The sequence below is a fragment of the Ptiloglossa arizonensis genome, chromosome 11, assembly GCF_051014685.1.
Source record: "Ptiloglossa arizonensis isolate GNS036 chromosome 11, iyPtiAriz1_principal, whole genome shotgun sequence".
NCBI lineage: Eukaryota > Metazoa > Arthropoda > Insecta > Hymenoptera > Colletidae > Ptiloglossa > Ptiloglossa arizonensis.
The window spans coordinates 4,941,484-4,955,701 of NC_135058.1; the positions used below are offsets into that span (position 1 = coordinate 4,941,484).

At 35.5% G+C, this 14,218-nt stretch overlaps 3 protein-coding genes across 15 annotated transcripts; 2 read left to right on the forward strand and 1 right to left on the reverse strand.

Moving 5' to 3' along the window:
- Positions 1–679: 679 nt before the first annotated feature.
- On the reverse strand, positions 680–3,217 carry LOC143152746 (protein fem-1 homolog CG6966-like). 13 transcript variants are annotated; one of them, XM_076323195.1, is made up of 5 exons: positions 3,042–3,205; positions 2,902–2,957; positions 2,783–2,834; positions 1,820–2,401; positions 690–1,693 (listed from the first exon to the last, which is right to left on the reverse strand). In XM_076323195.1, the coding sequence occupies exon 4, from the start codon at positions 2,380–2,382 to the stop codon at positions 2,029–2,031; it is 354 nt and encodes a 117-aa protein (XP_076179310.1). In that variant the 5' UTR covers positions 2,383–2,401; positions 2,783–2,834; positions 2,902–2,957; positions 3,042–3,205; the 3' UTR covers positions 690–1,693; positions 1,820–2,028. The 13 variants fall into 13 exon arrangements, with proteins under 13 accessions (XP_076179316.1, XP_076179313.1, XP_076179311.1 ...); XM_076323201.1 differs by having other exon boundaries at positions 680–1,693; positions 1,820–2,105; positions 2,187–2,401; positions 2,783–3,217; XM_076323198.1 differs by having other exon boundaries at positions 689–1,693; positions 2,756–2,834; positions 2,902–3,206.
- Positions 3,218–3,265: 48 nt separating this feature from the next.
- Idh3a (isocitrate dehydrogenase [NAD] subunit alpha, mitochondrial) lies at positions 3,266–6,427 on the forward strand. The gene is made up of 6 exons (XM_076323187.1): positions 3,266–3,423; positions 3,718–3,840; positions 4,562–4,734; positions 4,967–5,201; positions 5,270–5,548; positions 5,630–6,427. The coding sequence occupies exons 1-6, from the start codon at positions 3,397–3,399 to the stop codon at positions 5,867–5,869; spliced, it is 1,077 nt and encodes a 358-aa protein (XP_076179302.1). The 5' UTR covers positions 3,266–3,396; the 3' UTR covers positions 5,870–6,427.
- Positions 6,428–9,334: 2,907 nt separating this feature from the next.
- Positions 9,335–11,880, forward strand: LOC143152565 (uncharacterized). The gene is made up of 2 exons (XM_076322863.1): positions 9,335–9,541; positions 11,659–11,880. Exons 1-2 carry the CDS (start codon positions 9,335–9,337, stop codon positions 11,878–11,880), a joined length of 429 nt encoding a protein of 142 aa, XP_076178978.1.
- The last annotated feature ends 2,338 nt before the right edge of the window (positions 11,881–14,218 follow it).

The following is a 14,218-nucleotide window of genomic DNA, read 5'->3' on the forward strand; positions in this document are numbered from 1 at the left end:
GTGACGCGTGTTTAAAATTAGAATTCAAAGATTATAATTTCTCTTTAACAAATATAATTTATTTTGTTAAAGTTCTGTCTGTTAAGCTGTAGGATGATTAGTAGTCCGGACCTGTAACGAAAAAAGCAAGGAAACGCAATTTAATCGGTCTTACATCATCGCGCTCACCTATGTTTATATTCTATAATTATATAATAATTATCCGACGATAGAATTGCTCTAAAACTGTTCCATTCTAACACTTTTCCTCCAAAGTCAGTCTACACAAGGATCATTTCATGTCAAATTGACACTTTAATGTAATATTTTGAATTCGATTAAATTATAAATATGTATAGTCTTTAATTTAAATGTGCCTTGGAGAATTTTAAAAAATTTTTTAAATTGTTGAATTTATAGATGTTTGAAAGATAATATTAATTTTTATTAAATAAATTATAATTGTTAAACTGAAAATCAGATGTGAATGGGTCAACAATTTCAGAAATTGGTGGAAATGATCTTTCTACAACTAAACAGACAGCACTTCAACTCAATTACTAACAACAATTCTATCTTAGTTAACTAAGATATCTAACGACTAATTAATAATACAATAATTAAAATATAAAGTATTTAATACTTAGTTAAATAAGATATCTAACGACTTACATTAATTAGTCTTTGAACCATGACAAATTTATTTAAACGGCTATTGTAATATTGTTGAGTGTTAACTCAAGCTACCTCAAAAGAGATGAAACGAGGAAGACTTAACATTATGAAGTAACAACACCCTAAAGTTTTAATGCTGTTTTATTGTTACTTGCAGTTATGCTGGAGAAGTAACTGATGATAGCCATTCTCATAGTTACAGTCAGTGTTTTTTAAAATCATGAAACCTATTACTTATAAGATTTTTGTTTATAAAATATTCAAATTAAATATTTATTATAATATTATACTTATTAAATAGAAACATATTGCAGTAATTATTTCCAAATAAATCTTATTCTAAATGTTTAAAGTGATACTCGCTATACTAATTGTGATCTTTGCTTATAATTATTACGTATTGTATATTCTCTATTCTTAATTTTTGATATAGTATTGCAAATAGAATATATGATTTATACAAAAATAAAATCACATCTATCAATATAAAAAAGCATCCTATATTGGCACCAGCCTTAGGAATTGCAGGATCCAATTAGGAACATTTTTGGCGAGATCTCCAGGTTCACAGTCACGGTTAGTTTTAATAAAATGATTGATTAAAAATATTAGTGTTAGGAGTGGGATCCAATTGGTAGCAATTGGTCCAATTGACTTAAAGCCGGCCCTGTATAACAAGAGGAAAATATTCCACATTACATAAATTCATACAATATACATATGTATAATTTTTTAGCAAATTCAAGCTATTTATTTACACCAGTATTTCTCAAACTTTACATTCAGACATTTTAAAATAAATAGTTTTGTTTTTTTCTTTTTGTTTGGTACATTGTACTAAATCCTTTATTTTTTCACTCACACAATTTGAATTAGATGCATACATAACACAAAAGTTGCCAGAATTTGTTTAATTTTAATTTCTATTACTAATTTCTATTACGTTCTTCATTTCAATAATTATCTTATAGTGTTCAATATCAATATCAGAGCTATTTCTGAGATGTTATTGCAGCAGCAGGTTTACAATTCAAAAAACCTGTAATAAGAAGTTGAAATTTATTGTACTATTTTTAAGTTATTTTTAATTTTGTATTAAAATGGGACAATGCTTGAAACGGAGAAATAGACTCTTATAATTAAATTGTAAGACTGTATTACATACATTGTTTTCATCCCATAATAATGGCATAATAATGGTAATCCTCTTGTACTAAGTTTCATACCTTTCCATTCAGGAATATGTCGTAGTTCATTTCTTTAAAATGACATCAAACTTCATTGTCAACTCTTTCATTTTTAGTTAACAAATTCACTTTTTTTGTAGTATCTCAAGTGATAGTGTATCATTTCTATCATCGAATATTAATACCATTAATGCATTTCAACAAAGTCTCGCAAAAATTTTGGAACAGCTTCCATCCTATGTGTTTTTTTGACTACTCTGGCTGCTAAGCAGGCAAGCGTGGTGTATTTTAAAGGATTTACCATGTAGTAATAATGTTTATCATGAAACATTTCAAATGTTTTACTTTTGTTATTAACAATATCGATATGAGTACCAGCTTCTAGAAGACCAAGAGCAATGTGTGGATGCCGGTAAAGTGACATAGCACTAAGATGTAGTAGTGTATTTCCTTCCTCATCTCTTGCATTAACTCCAACAATTTTTTGCTGATTAATGGACTTACTATCATTAGTATTGCCAGTGTAAGCAATAGTATCCATATTTTTTTGTTCCACTCCTCTGTAAAATATGTTGTTTACATTGAATGGATTGTTACAATTTCCAAGTTTATATTTTTCTCTTTTAATTATCATTAAAATTGGTTACACTGGACCAACGATTTGTGTGATTAAAAAAGGTTAAAGAGTTTGTGTATGTAAACGTACACGGTTACAAACTATATTAGAAATTGGCTGTTTACGGAAGTGTTACAAACAATAACAAATCATTCATTCTAAATAATAAATATTTCAGGTTCTAAAGTTACTAGAATAATAACCATAACCTAATATATAACTGTCGTATACGAACCAATGATTTTGTAAAAAAATTAGTTTTTTGTGAACTTGTGTCGGGATATTTTTGACAACATACTTTTACCCTTTACCGATTTGGACTTACATCGAGAAATTCTGGACACATCGATCGCCACAAGTCAACAAAATTCGATTTCCTTGATATGCATATAACAATTCATTAAATTAAATAAAATAATTTTTATATACACATTGTTTACCTGCCTTAAATTAATTGCTTTAAAACTCTCCCATCTTATCTAACGCTCCAAAATGTCCGTCTACAAAGGGTTGTAACAACTCAATTTACGACCAATCAAAATTCACATGATGGATAACGTTTAAACTTAAATAGGTGCCCATACTTTTTAAAGGTTTCGGAAATGTTTATTCTACGACGTTTCGACGTACTTGCATTGTTACTTCTTAGAGATATTTACGCAAAAATTAAAAAACAATGTTAACCGTTAAGATTAAATCCATTTTTTTTATTTTTAGTTCCTTTCGTGTTAATAAACATATCGGGGTATGTGGAGCCACTCGTCAAGTTTTATATGTCGTCCGCTATCTTCCGTTTCCGAATAGCAGAAGACATCGTCTCGTGGGAACCAATCACGAGCGAAGGTTGTTCTTCTTCTCTCGTTTCTGGTATTGCTTCTGACGTGCTCAATTTCTTTGGGTGGTGGAGGTTCATTTTTTATTGTAAAATTTATTAAGAGAATGGCAGCTCAGTGGATACGAAACGCAGTAAGTAACATGTGCCGATCAAGAAACCTTCGGAACAACCAGTGTCCTACGCGTAACCCTACTTCTTCCCAAATGGAAAGGTTAGAATTTTTCACAGATTGGTTATATATCCGTCTGCTTGACTGTAATATCTTGGCAGCCTCTCCTATTCTTATATCATTCATCGTTTTTCTCTTGCCTTTCTAGAATATTAATTTCCTATTATGTTCCTACTATCCTATTTTACGAAATACCATGTCATTCGTTGCATGGCTTTATTGATAAATGTGAATTATATCAATATTTTATTAACAGATTCCGAAAATCGGCGATGTTCGCCTTTATAGCAGTAAAGTTCAAAAATGTACTCTTATTCCCGGAGACGGTATTGGACCTGAAATTTCTGCTGCTGTTCAAAAGATTTTTGACACTGCCAAGGTAGGATGGTGTTTTTTCTTTATATAGAACTATAATTTAATAATATTTCTCTATGCACGAAATTTTTTATGTAATGTGCATGCCAATTTGATAAATAGAAAATAGTAGTTCTGTAGTTTCATGTGCAAATATTCTTATCGTATGACACTTTTGTTACATTTTTGTTCAATTGTTATCATATCCTGAATGTTTATACCGTTTGATTTATGTATTATTTGTGGTTTGAATCTTGCAAGGTGACCCTATTTGTCCTACTACTAACCTTAAGGAGTTTATTTTAATCTTACTCTTATACAGGTTGATCCAATTGTAGGCTAATTCAGTCTGCTCTTATTGTAGTTAAGGTATGTTTTTTATTTTGTATATTTTTTTGAAATGTATAAACATACAATGTATTTGTATGTCATCTTTGTGATTTAATGCATGAGATTATATAAGTTTGTTTATATACAATGATAATGTATCAACTATTTTTAATATCCTGAAACAACTATGTTACATTTCTTAGCACAAATTTGAACAGTAACGATGACAAGTCTTCTATTGCATAACAAGTATTACTCAACTCTTAGTATTTACAACTATAGGCTCATATATTTTATGCCTTTGTACGATAGTGCAGATAAAAGTAAATGTGTTTACTTTTAGATAAGGTTTTAACAAAACATTTTCAGTTCTTTTATATATGGTTTTATATTGATAAAGTTATCTTATATACCAGGTGCCGATAGAGTGGGAATCTGTCGATGTAACACCGGTAAAAGGTCCAGATGGCAAATTTGGTATTCCACAAGCTGCCATAGACTCGGTTAACAGGAATAAAATTGGTCTGAAAGGACCTTTGATGACACCTATAGGAAAAGGACACAGATCTTTAAATCTTGCATTGAGAAAGTAAGTTTGTCTTTATCTTTGTGTAATTGAAAACAATTTAATTTATTCATCTTGCACATACAACAATATTGTCTCAATCTTGTTTGCGTTACATAATTGCAAATGTTATCGCAGAGTACATGTATTTAAATTGATTTATATCGAAGTTTGATCGAATTTAAGGTAATATATAGAAATTTTGTACATTTTGTACATTTCTATTATACGTCGAATTAATAATGGCTTTTTTCAGAGAATTCAACTTATATGCTAACGTTCGACCATGTCGTTCCTTAGAAGGTTATAAAACATTGTACGAGAATGTCGACGTTGTTACTATCCGAGAAAACACCGAAGGAGAGTACTCTGGTATAGAACACGAGATCGTAGAAGGAGTTGTACAGTCTATTAAATTGATTACCGAAGAAGCTTCTAGTAGAGTAGCAGAATTTGCTTTCCAGTATGCTCAGGATAATAGTAGGAAAAAGGTATCCGATTAGAATTTTGTAAGATAAAATTTGTAAATATTTTAAGTAAATGTTAATCCATTTTGTAGGTAACTGCTGTACACAAAGCAAATATAATGAGGATGTCGGATGGTTTATTCTTAAGATGCTGTCGAGAGGCTGCCCAGAAATTTCCTTCTATTAAATTTGAAGAAAGATACCTGGATACAGTATGTTTAAATATGGTTCAAGATCCCAGTCAATACGATGTACTCGTAATGCCTAACTTATATGGAGATATTCTGTCCGATATGTGTGCTGGACTTGTAGGAGGACTTGGCCTTACGCCAAGTGGAAATATTGGCTTGAACGGTGCCTTGTTCGAATCTGTATGAAATAGAAATTGATAATAACTATTTGTTGTATATAGTAATACGTAGCTTAATGGTGATATTTTGATTTAAAAATAGGTGCACGGAACTGCTCCAGACATTGCAGGTCAAGATAAAGCAAATCCTACAGCATTATTGCTATCTGCTGTGATGATGCTTAAACACATGGGATTGAACAAACAGGCAACAATTATTGAAAATGCTGCCTACGAAACTATTAAAGAAGGCAAATGTCTAACAGGAGATCTCGGGGGAACGGCAAAATGCAGCGAATACACTAATGAAATTTGCAAAAAAGTTTCAGCAGTATCGAAATAGATAACATAAAGTTTATTGAAAATAAACTGCCAAATACTCGTAGAAATGATATGCGTGAGATCAAATGCTGTTTTTGTCATCTCTGTAATTATTGTTTTTAAAATTACCTACGGTATACATCTTCCGGATAAATCTGCATTTTGATCAATCAAACTGCAGAACTTTTTGTTCCAGAAAGATGTCTAATTCATTTGTTTACACACATTTAGTTAATTTTTGCCGAGTACTTGATTAGTTTTTCGTAAAATACTATGTTACTCAACTTCGTGGATTTGCTAATTGTGTAATAGCATTTAATATTATTTCATTATTGAACGCACGCAATTTGATCGCGTGTGTTGACTGAATATACTTCTATGTATGTCTGTCATACTGTATTCGTTATTGTCAAAGATTCCAGTAGAATCTGTAAAAAATTAGGCGTGTAAATTAATCTAGGAACACTGTAATAATACTTTTAAATTAAATTGATATGGAAGAAACGTGGCCTCGAAGAAGAGTTTCAAGAAACAACAACATTGCGCAGTATTACACATTAATAAAACATTATAAATGTAATTTGTTGTTTGTTATTGAACCTTATCGAATTCGTAAATATTGTTATAAATGTGTATTTGTAGGATCAAGTATGAACGTTAGATTACACACTAGGTGATTGTATTTTACCAATAAACAGTAAGCTATCTGTTATCATGGCTTTCATGAATTATTCTACTTTTATAAAACCATGACACGTACCATGTTATCTAATATCTAAGTCATGTTTTTTTTTATTTACAATATCGGTACATCGATCAAGAACGTAAAATAATCACCGGTTTGTTTACAAACCAACATTACTAGTTATTTTAATATTCGTACTTACATATAAGAATATTCAAAAATTTTTCGTTACGTTAAGAATAAGCAAAGAAAGATAATGATTGCAAAAAAGGGATTCTTCCAGTATCAACACTACATAGTTTCACCCTCTTGTGGTGTTATGTTATAGCTCTTGTCTCTAACCACTTCATAACTCCCCTCTGCTTCTGCTGCCCCTTTCTCCACGGTACAGTATGCTTCACAGGAAAACTCTCAAGTATAAGAAAAGTTGTCGGCTATATTTCACCGGCGAAGAGAGAGGAAGGGACGAGGAAAGACCCGGTGTCATCTTCGCTGCTCGTTAATTCTTTCCGTGATTTATCGAGATTCCCCGAGCAAGTAATGACCGACTCCTTGTAAATTTTTCATATTAGATTCTCCTTTCAGGTGTGATATATAGAGCGATCTACCGCAATACGTTCAACATTTTTTTACAACCGGTACACATCGATGCTCCTTGATTCTTGAAATTTCTTTACCGAAAACCACGAACAAAAAGTCTATTTGGTACTTTATAAAAAATATTCCAACGATCGTTTTAATATCATTGCTCGATCGTTCTTCCGGTTAAGAAATATAACACGTGTTCCATTCTGATCATTTTCCAATTCGATACTCCGTAATCGAGTTTCGATCGTTATTGTTTCTCGTTTCGCTATCTAAGCATAAAACGATAAAGTGTGGTAATAAAGATCGATAACGATAACGATAAATATCGTTAACGAAAAGTGGATCGAAATCGACGAGAAAGTTGTGTGGTAACCGAATCGTAAAATGTTTCGAATACTTCGCTACAAGTGTCTGGCTCGTTGGGATTAAAGCGAGAAGAGTGGGGAGTCCCCGTTCCTGAAACGTCTCCCATCGTCGCGCGGGACAGGTCGATTTTTTCGTCGACACTGTCGTAGATCTTACGGTTACATTGTCGCGACGAGGAACGAGACCTCGCGACACGGGACGTTGTCTCGAAAACGTGATAACAAACGAGGCGTTCGAACGCGAGGTTAACACCGTTTCATGGACGATCGTACGATAACGCGACAATTTTCGCGAACGTCTTGACGATTACGGGTCACAGAGGTGACGAGTGCAAGACACATCGTCCCGTCCCCCTCTCCCCTCTTCTACAACCGAACCTAACCGGTCGCAACGAGTAGTTACACAAAGGTGGAACACTCGAGCGAAGTGTGGAAAGCGACGCATGCATATTCAGCGACGAGGCCGACGTAGTCATAGGAATAATAAAAATTCGGGGGTTGAAATTATTTAGATTTATGCCCGCTCTCTTGTCCTCGTGCCGCCGGTGACGAGAAGCGATTCGATTCCGGGGAACAAATTTCATGCATTATTCAGGACCTGCCGCAATGCACCCCAGTCAATGGAACCGATCCTTTGGAAAAAGTCGTTTTTAATCTCTCGCCGCGTTCCAATAATGCGCATGCACCCGCTCGTTCCGCTTTCACCCCTTTATGAGCGGAAACCGTGTTTTCTGCCTTTAACGCGGAAGCGAGTTCGCGAGCCGAACAATACATCGGGATCTAGCGGTATCTCTGCACGCGGGATACGTTTCCAGAAATCTCCGATTTATTCCCCGAATCGCTCGTGAATCGTCGATTCGATAATTATTCTAATCGTTTAACTGGTTGACCGTCGCGTCGGTTCAACGTATTTCAGGGTATCCTTCACGTTTGTTCGAACCGAAATGCGAAAAGTAGAAATCTGCGATAGTTTGTCGATGCACTTGTTATTTTGTAACGTCGTCAACGACGATAACTTTATACGAAAGTTTACAACTGTTAGGATCGCGCTTGCCTTCCTGGTAAACGCTTTGTAGAAACGTAAGTTTGTAGGGTCGGTCATCCGCGACCACCTCCGCCTTTAACGCGTTAAGAGGATCTTCGTGTACGAAATGGGTATATAAAACGTGCAGCGCCCTCGCGACGTGACGCTTTCCGTTCGATTACTTACGAGTATTAACGATACTCCGGTGTACGATGTAATTTTCATTTATTTAATCAACTTTATCCGCTACGAGGAAAACGAAAATATACAAATTTAGGGACGTAGCTAAATACCGGGGTAAAAACACGACGCGGTCATCGAGGGATCAGGTAAACGAGCGAGATTCGGTGAATTGTTACTTCCATTGATCCAATAAAGTGGATAAACGAAAGTTAACAATTTCATTCTCCTTCTCAACGTTTCTTCGAGGAAAATCGTTCTTTTCCGAATCGAAGAAGATCGTTCGACGAATATTTATGTATTTTTCACTCGCCTGGTGTTATTCTTCTCCCTAGCAGGGATCTTCGTCTTTGCGTTACTTCTGCGAAAAGAACCATTTATAATTCTCGTATTCGTCCGGCGACCGGACTTTAGATTTCGTTACGGTTCACCAGTGGAAATCGTTCTTCGTTTTGTCACCGACAGGTTGCTTTCTTAATTAATCGTTCCATGGAACGTCCTCTAATCGCCTTACAACGGATTAACCGGCCCGACAACAGCTGCCACGAGGAAAGTTTTATTTCATTATTTTCATCGGCGATCGAACGTCGAGTCTCGGTCGAGAACAGTTCCCCGACACGTCTGTAATCGCGCGCAAGCAAAACAATGAGGAATCAAGGAGTTCTCGCGATCATCGCGATCCTCGTAGTTTCCGTCAATGGACGGGTTTACTACTTGCAGAATCCGGATGGAAATCAATACGGTGGCTTAGCTTACCCCGTTCCGGACGAACAATCCTCGCGCGATCTAGATCTGAGCTTCTCCGCTGGGGACTCGGACGAACTTGATAACACGATACGCCCTATTAAAAAGGTGAGACGATTTTTAATACACGTATTCGTCCAGGAAACTCGTTGTCGTCAAATATTTCCAACTTTTCGAATCTTTGGAAATTAGTTTCTTCCAAAATTAGCCTTGTGGATCGCTGGTGAACTCTTTAGACACAATTAGACGTTTAAAATGATTTCTTGTTCGTGGGTATTAGTTTGTACTAATTGTTGCGAAGATTGGCGATTTTTAATACATGTACTTATCGAGGAAACTAGTTGTCGTTAAATATTTCCAACTTTTCGAATCTTTGGAAATTAGTTTCTTTCAAAATTAGCGTTGTGGATCGACGGTGAACTTTTTAGACACAATTAGACGTTTAAAATGATTTCTTGTTCGTGGGTATTAGTTTGTATTAATTGTCACGAAGATACATTTTTAATACATGTATTCGTCGAGGAAACTAGTTGTCGTCAAATATTTCCAACTTTTCGAATCTTTGGAAATTAGTTTCTTCCAAAATTAGCCTTGTGGATCGCTGGTGAACTCTTTAGACACAATTAGACGTTTAAAATGATTTCTTGTTCGTGGGTATTAGTTTGTACTAATTGTTGCGAAGATTGGCGATTTTTAATACATGTACTTATCGAGGAAACTAGTTGTCGTTAAATATTTCCAACTTTTCGAATCTTTGGAAATTAGTTTCTTCCAAAATTAGCCTTGTGGATCGCTGGTGAACTCTTTAGACACAATTAGACGTTTAAAATGATTTCTTGTTCGTGGGTATTAGTTTGTACTAATTGTTGCGAAGATTGGCGATTTTTAATACATGTACTTATCGAGGAAACTAGTTGTCGTTAAATATTTCCAACTTTTCGAATCTTTGGAAATTAGTTTCTTTCAAAATTAGCCTTGTGAATCGATGGTGAACTCTTTAGACACAATTAGACGTTTAAAATGATTTCTTGTTCGTGGGTATTAGTTTGTACTAATTGTTGCGAAGATTAGCGATTTTTCATACATGTACTTATCGAGGAAACTAGTTGTCGTTAAATATTTCCAACTTTTCGAATCTTTGGAAATTAGTTTCTTCCAAAATTAGCCTTGTGGATTGCTGGTGAACTCTTTAGACACAATTAGACGTTTAAAATGATTTCTTGTTCGTGGGTATTAGTTTGTATTAATTGTCACGAAGATACATTTTTAATACATGTATTCGTCGAGGAAACTAGTTGTCGTTAAATATTTCCAACTTTTCGAATCTTTGGAAATTAGTTTCTTCCAAAATTAGCCTTGTGAATCGATGGTGAACTCTTTAGACACAATTAGACGTTTAAAATGATTTCTTGTTCGTGGGTATTAGTTTGTATTAATTGTCGCGAAGATCGGTGTAGGTTATCCAATTTTCTTAGTTGTCTTCGAGTGTAACAATTTCGTGAATTGAACACAATTTCGAATAGTCACCTCGTAGAAGCCTCGGACAAAGAGTATCGGTAACGTAAAATTTAGATCGAATGTGAAAGACGTAGAAACATCTAAAATACATCCAACTTCTGTCAAAAGATTTATTCGCTATTGTAAAACAACCTGTTATCCGATCGTGTTCGAAAAGAATGTATCGATATCTTGGATAGTTATAAATGTCGATCGCGTTCGAAAAAGAAAATTTCAGCAAGGGATCAATATCTACGATAACATCAACGATGGGCCAAACAAGAAATTTCAGAAAGCATAGTAAAATTTGTTTACGTAGAAATTTACGAATAAAAAAGGTTACTTTTCCATAACCCTGAATTCAATCTTCTTTCGTATTTCGCCGGTATATTCGTGAATATCGATGTTTTTATTTTATGCACGTATCAAAGTACGAGAACATTTTTTTTAATTTTTCAATCCCCTCCTCTCATCTCCGATTGCGTCACCGATTATGAATATTACAGTTTCGTAGCTCTGTTCGGTGAAACCTTTCGGAGGAATCTCTTTGCCAATGATGATCAACGCAACCGTTCGTTGAAAATAATCGCTTTAATTAAACGTGCACAAAGAGTGGCACGGTTAATCCGATTAATCGAAAAATGTCCCGTGAATAAATATTAGCTACCGTTCGGCGTTGATCGCAACGAACAATATCATAAATGTCGCATTAATGTCCGAATCAGCAGGTGTACACGCTCACCGCGCCGGAAAGGCCGTTCATCGAGGTGAACAAAGAGGAGTTACCGATCACGCGCTACAAATTAGTCGAGGCACCTGTTAAGAGAGCTGGATCGAACGATGTCATCGTTGTCCCGGAACAGAGCCGCAGAACGATGAAAATCAATGGGAACAACAAGGGCGAAGTGATCTTGGAACTTCGTGTTATCGCTAATCACGACACCGACTGACCGAATTCGTGCAACAGTACGTATGCTAAACAGTCGCGTGACTGCATAAAACAGGGGGACGACCTTCATTCGCTCGGATACTGACAAATTCTTCGTGACAATTTATTTTTACGTCGTTTAAAAATTGTATGAAAATGTATCGAAACTTTAATCTCTCTTTTTTTTTTTTTTGAAAAAGTAGGAATTGTTTTTTAGATTGTTATCACTAATCGCGACACCGGCTGACCGAATTCGTGCAACAGTACGTATGCTAAAGAGTCACGTGACTGCATAAAACAGGGGGACGATCTTCATTCGATCGGATACTGACAAATTCTTCGTGACAATTTACTTTTACGTCGTTTAAAAATTGTATGAAAATGTATCGAAACTTTAATCTCTCTTTTTTTGAAAAAGTAGGAATTGTTTTTTAGGTTATGTTGTCGCTAATTGCTACATCGACTGACCGAATTCATCGCAAGCGTGCAGTAGTACGTTAAACAGTCGCGTGATCGCATAATGAAAAATATTCGGCTAGATATTAACAAATGTTTGCACGACAATTTACTTTTATGTAATTTACAAATTGAATAGAAATGAATTCAGCTTCTTTCTCTTGGAAAAGTATAAATCATTTTCTAGGTTAACTTGTACCAACGATGATATTAATAAACTCAAAAAGACCTTGACACGTTTATTTTCAAAATTCATCCGTCCATCGAATTGTGCCATAAAGAGGACGTACCGTTTCCAACGAAGAGTTGATATTCGTATACCGAGAATATTATTACGAATAATAATATTCTCTTCGTACGCCTCTATTCGCAAAGAAACTATCGCCGTTGTGACCTTTTCTACGGTATTTCGCGCAGAGAAAAAGAAATCTTGTGCGAGAGTATTCGATCAGACGTTATGGTCAGCCTTCGCAAGGCAAAATCACTCGACGCTGTCCACATTCTACTTGCTCGTAGTATCACATTCCCCTTAATTGGAGGGACACGTCTTTTCTATGATCCAACGCTTATTTTATTCGTCCATGGAACGTCTGTTCCTCGTGTATTTTCCTTATGTTTCTTTTTTTAGATTAACAAAAAGAAAATGATCACGGATCAAAATGTTCGATAATTAAATTACAGATAATTCTTGCTTCGATTATCAACGACATGGAATTATTTACCACAAGCAACACACTTTTTTCTACTATTCAAGCTAGCCAAGATATTCAAGATGAACAAAATGATCGAACGATCCTTAAATTTATGCGTTCCATTTTTATTTTTAGTCTCATCCCTTCGACACTGCGAACGCTAATGAGCGATAGAAAATCTATCGTTTTACCGATGTTTATTTCGTTTAATTAAATATTCCGTTTCTATTGTACAATTCTTGGCACTCTCGTCACCAAAGATACGACGTTACCTAAAGTATTACTTTTATCTCGTTTCTCTATTATATCCGTACTATTACAGAGTATTATCATTGTGAAACAATTATTCTCATCTTTATTCAAGCATACGTGCATTAATACAGCGTTAACACGGCGATAAAAGTATGTTGATCGATAAAAGCGTTACACGAATTAGAAATTTCTTCGTTAAATTTACTTTTCTTCAAAAATGATACGAATCTTAAAAATGTTTAAAAATTGATCCGGGGTGTGTAACGCTCCATCACACCTACGTTACACTTTCTCAGTACACTTCTCAGTACACTTCTCAGTCCCTGGGTTAAAACACACTCAGCCTCGGCTGGTGAAAAGACGCGACACCGCGTCGTTCGTTCGCGGAAACGTTAACGATCGGAAGACTCCTGTGCAAACCGAACGAGGAAACCGTGGAATAAAAATCGGATACGTTGCTGGCACGAATTCGCAAAAGAGACGCGCAACGTAACGGGCGACCGGCTGCGCCTCTTAATGTCTTAATTGTCTCGTAAACTCGTGCCAATATTTGCGGAACGATTTCGTCCGAACATCAGATGGATTCCCGCTTGGAACACGCTTCATCGATCTAACCGCGCGCAAACACGTCGTCGAAGTTTTACATTCAGCTTTTGCAAACGAGTCGGGGAGATCGATATCTCCCGTCAGATTTGCCCTCGTCCCTAAAAGCCACGTATCTCTTGTCAATCCGTGCTTGCACACACGCGTACACGTACACTTGCACGTATACACGGGTATCGGGTCTCGTGTTCCCTTAATTGTGCTCTGTCGATGCTCTCCGTCAAAGAGAGACCAATCCGAGAAACGGAATCTCGATCAACGAAGAAGCCACGAGAGAGACCCGTCACAGAAGTTTATTAATGTCGAATAACGTCGAGAGACCGACGGAGTAGCGTGACCATATCCGGCTCTGAATGC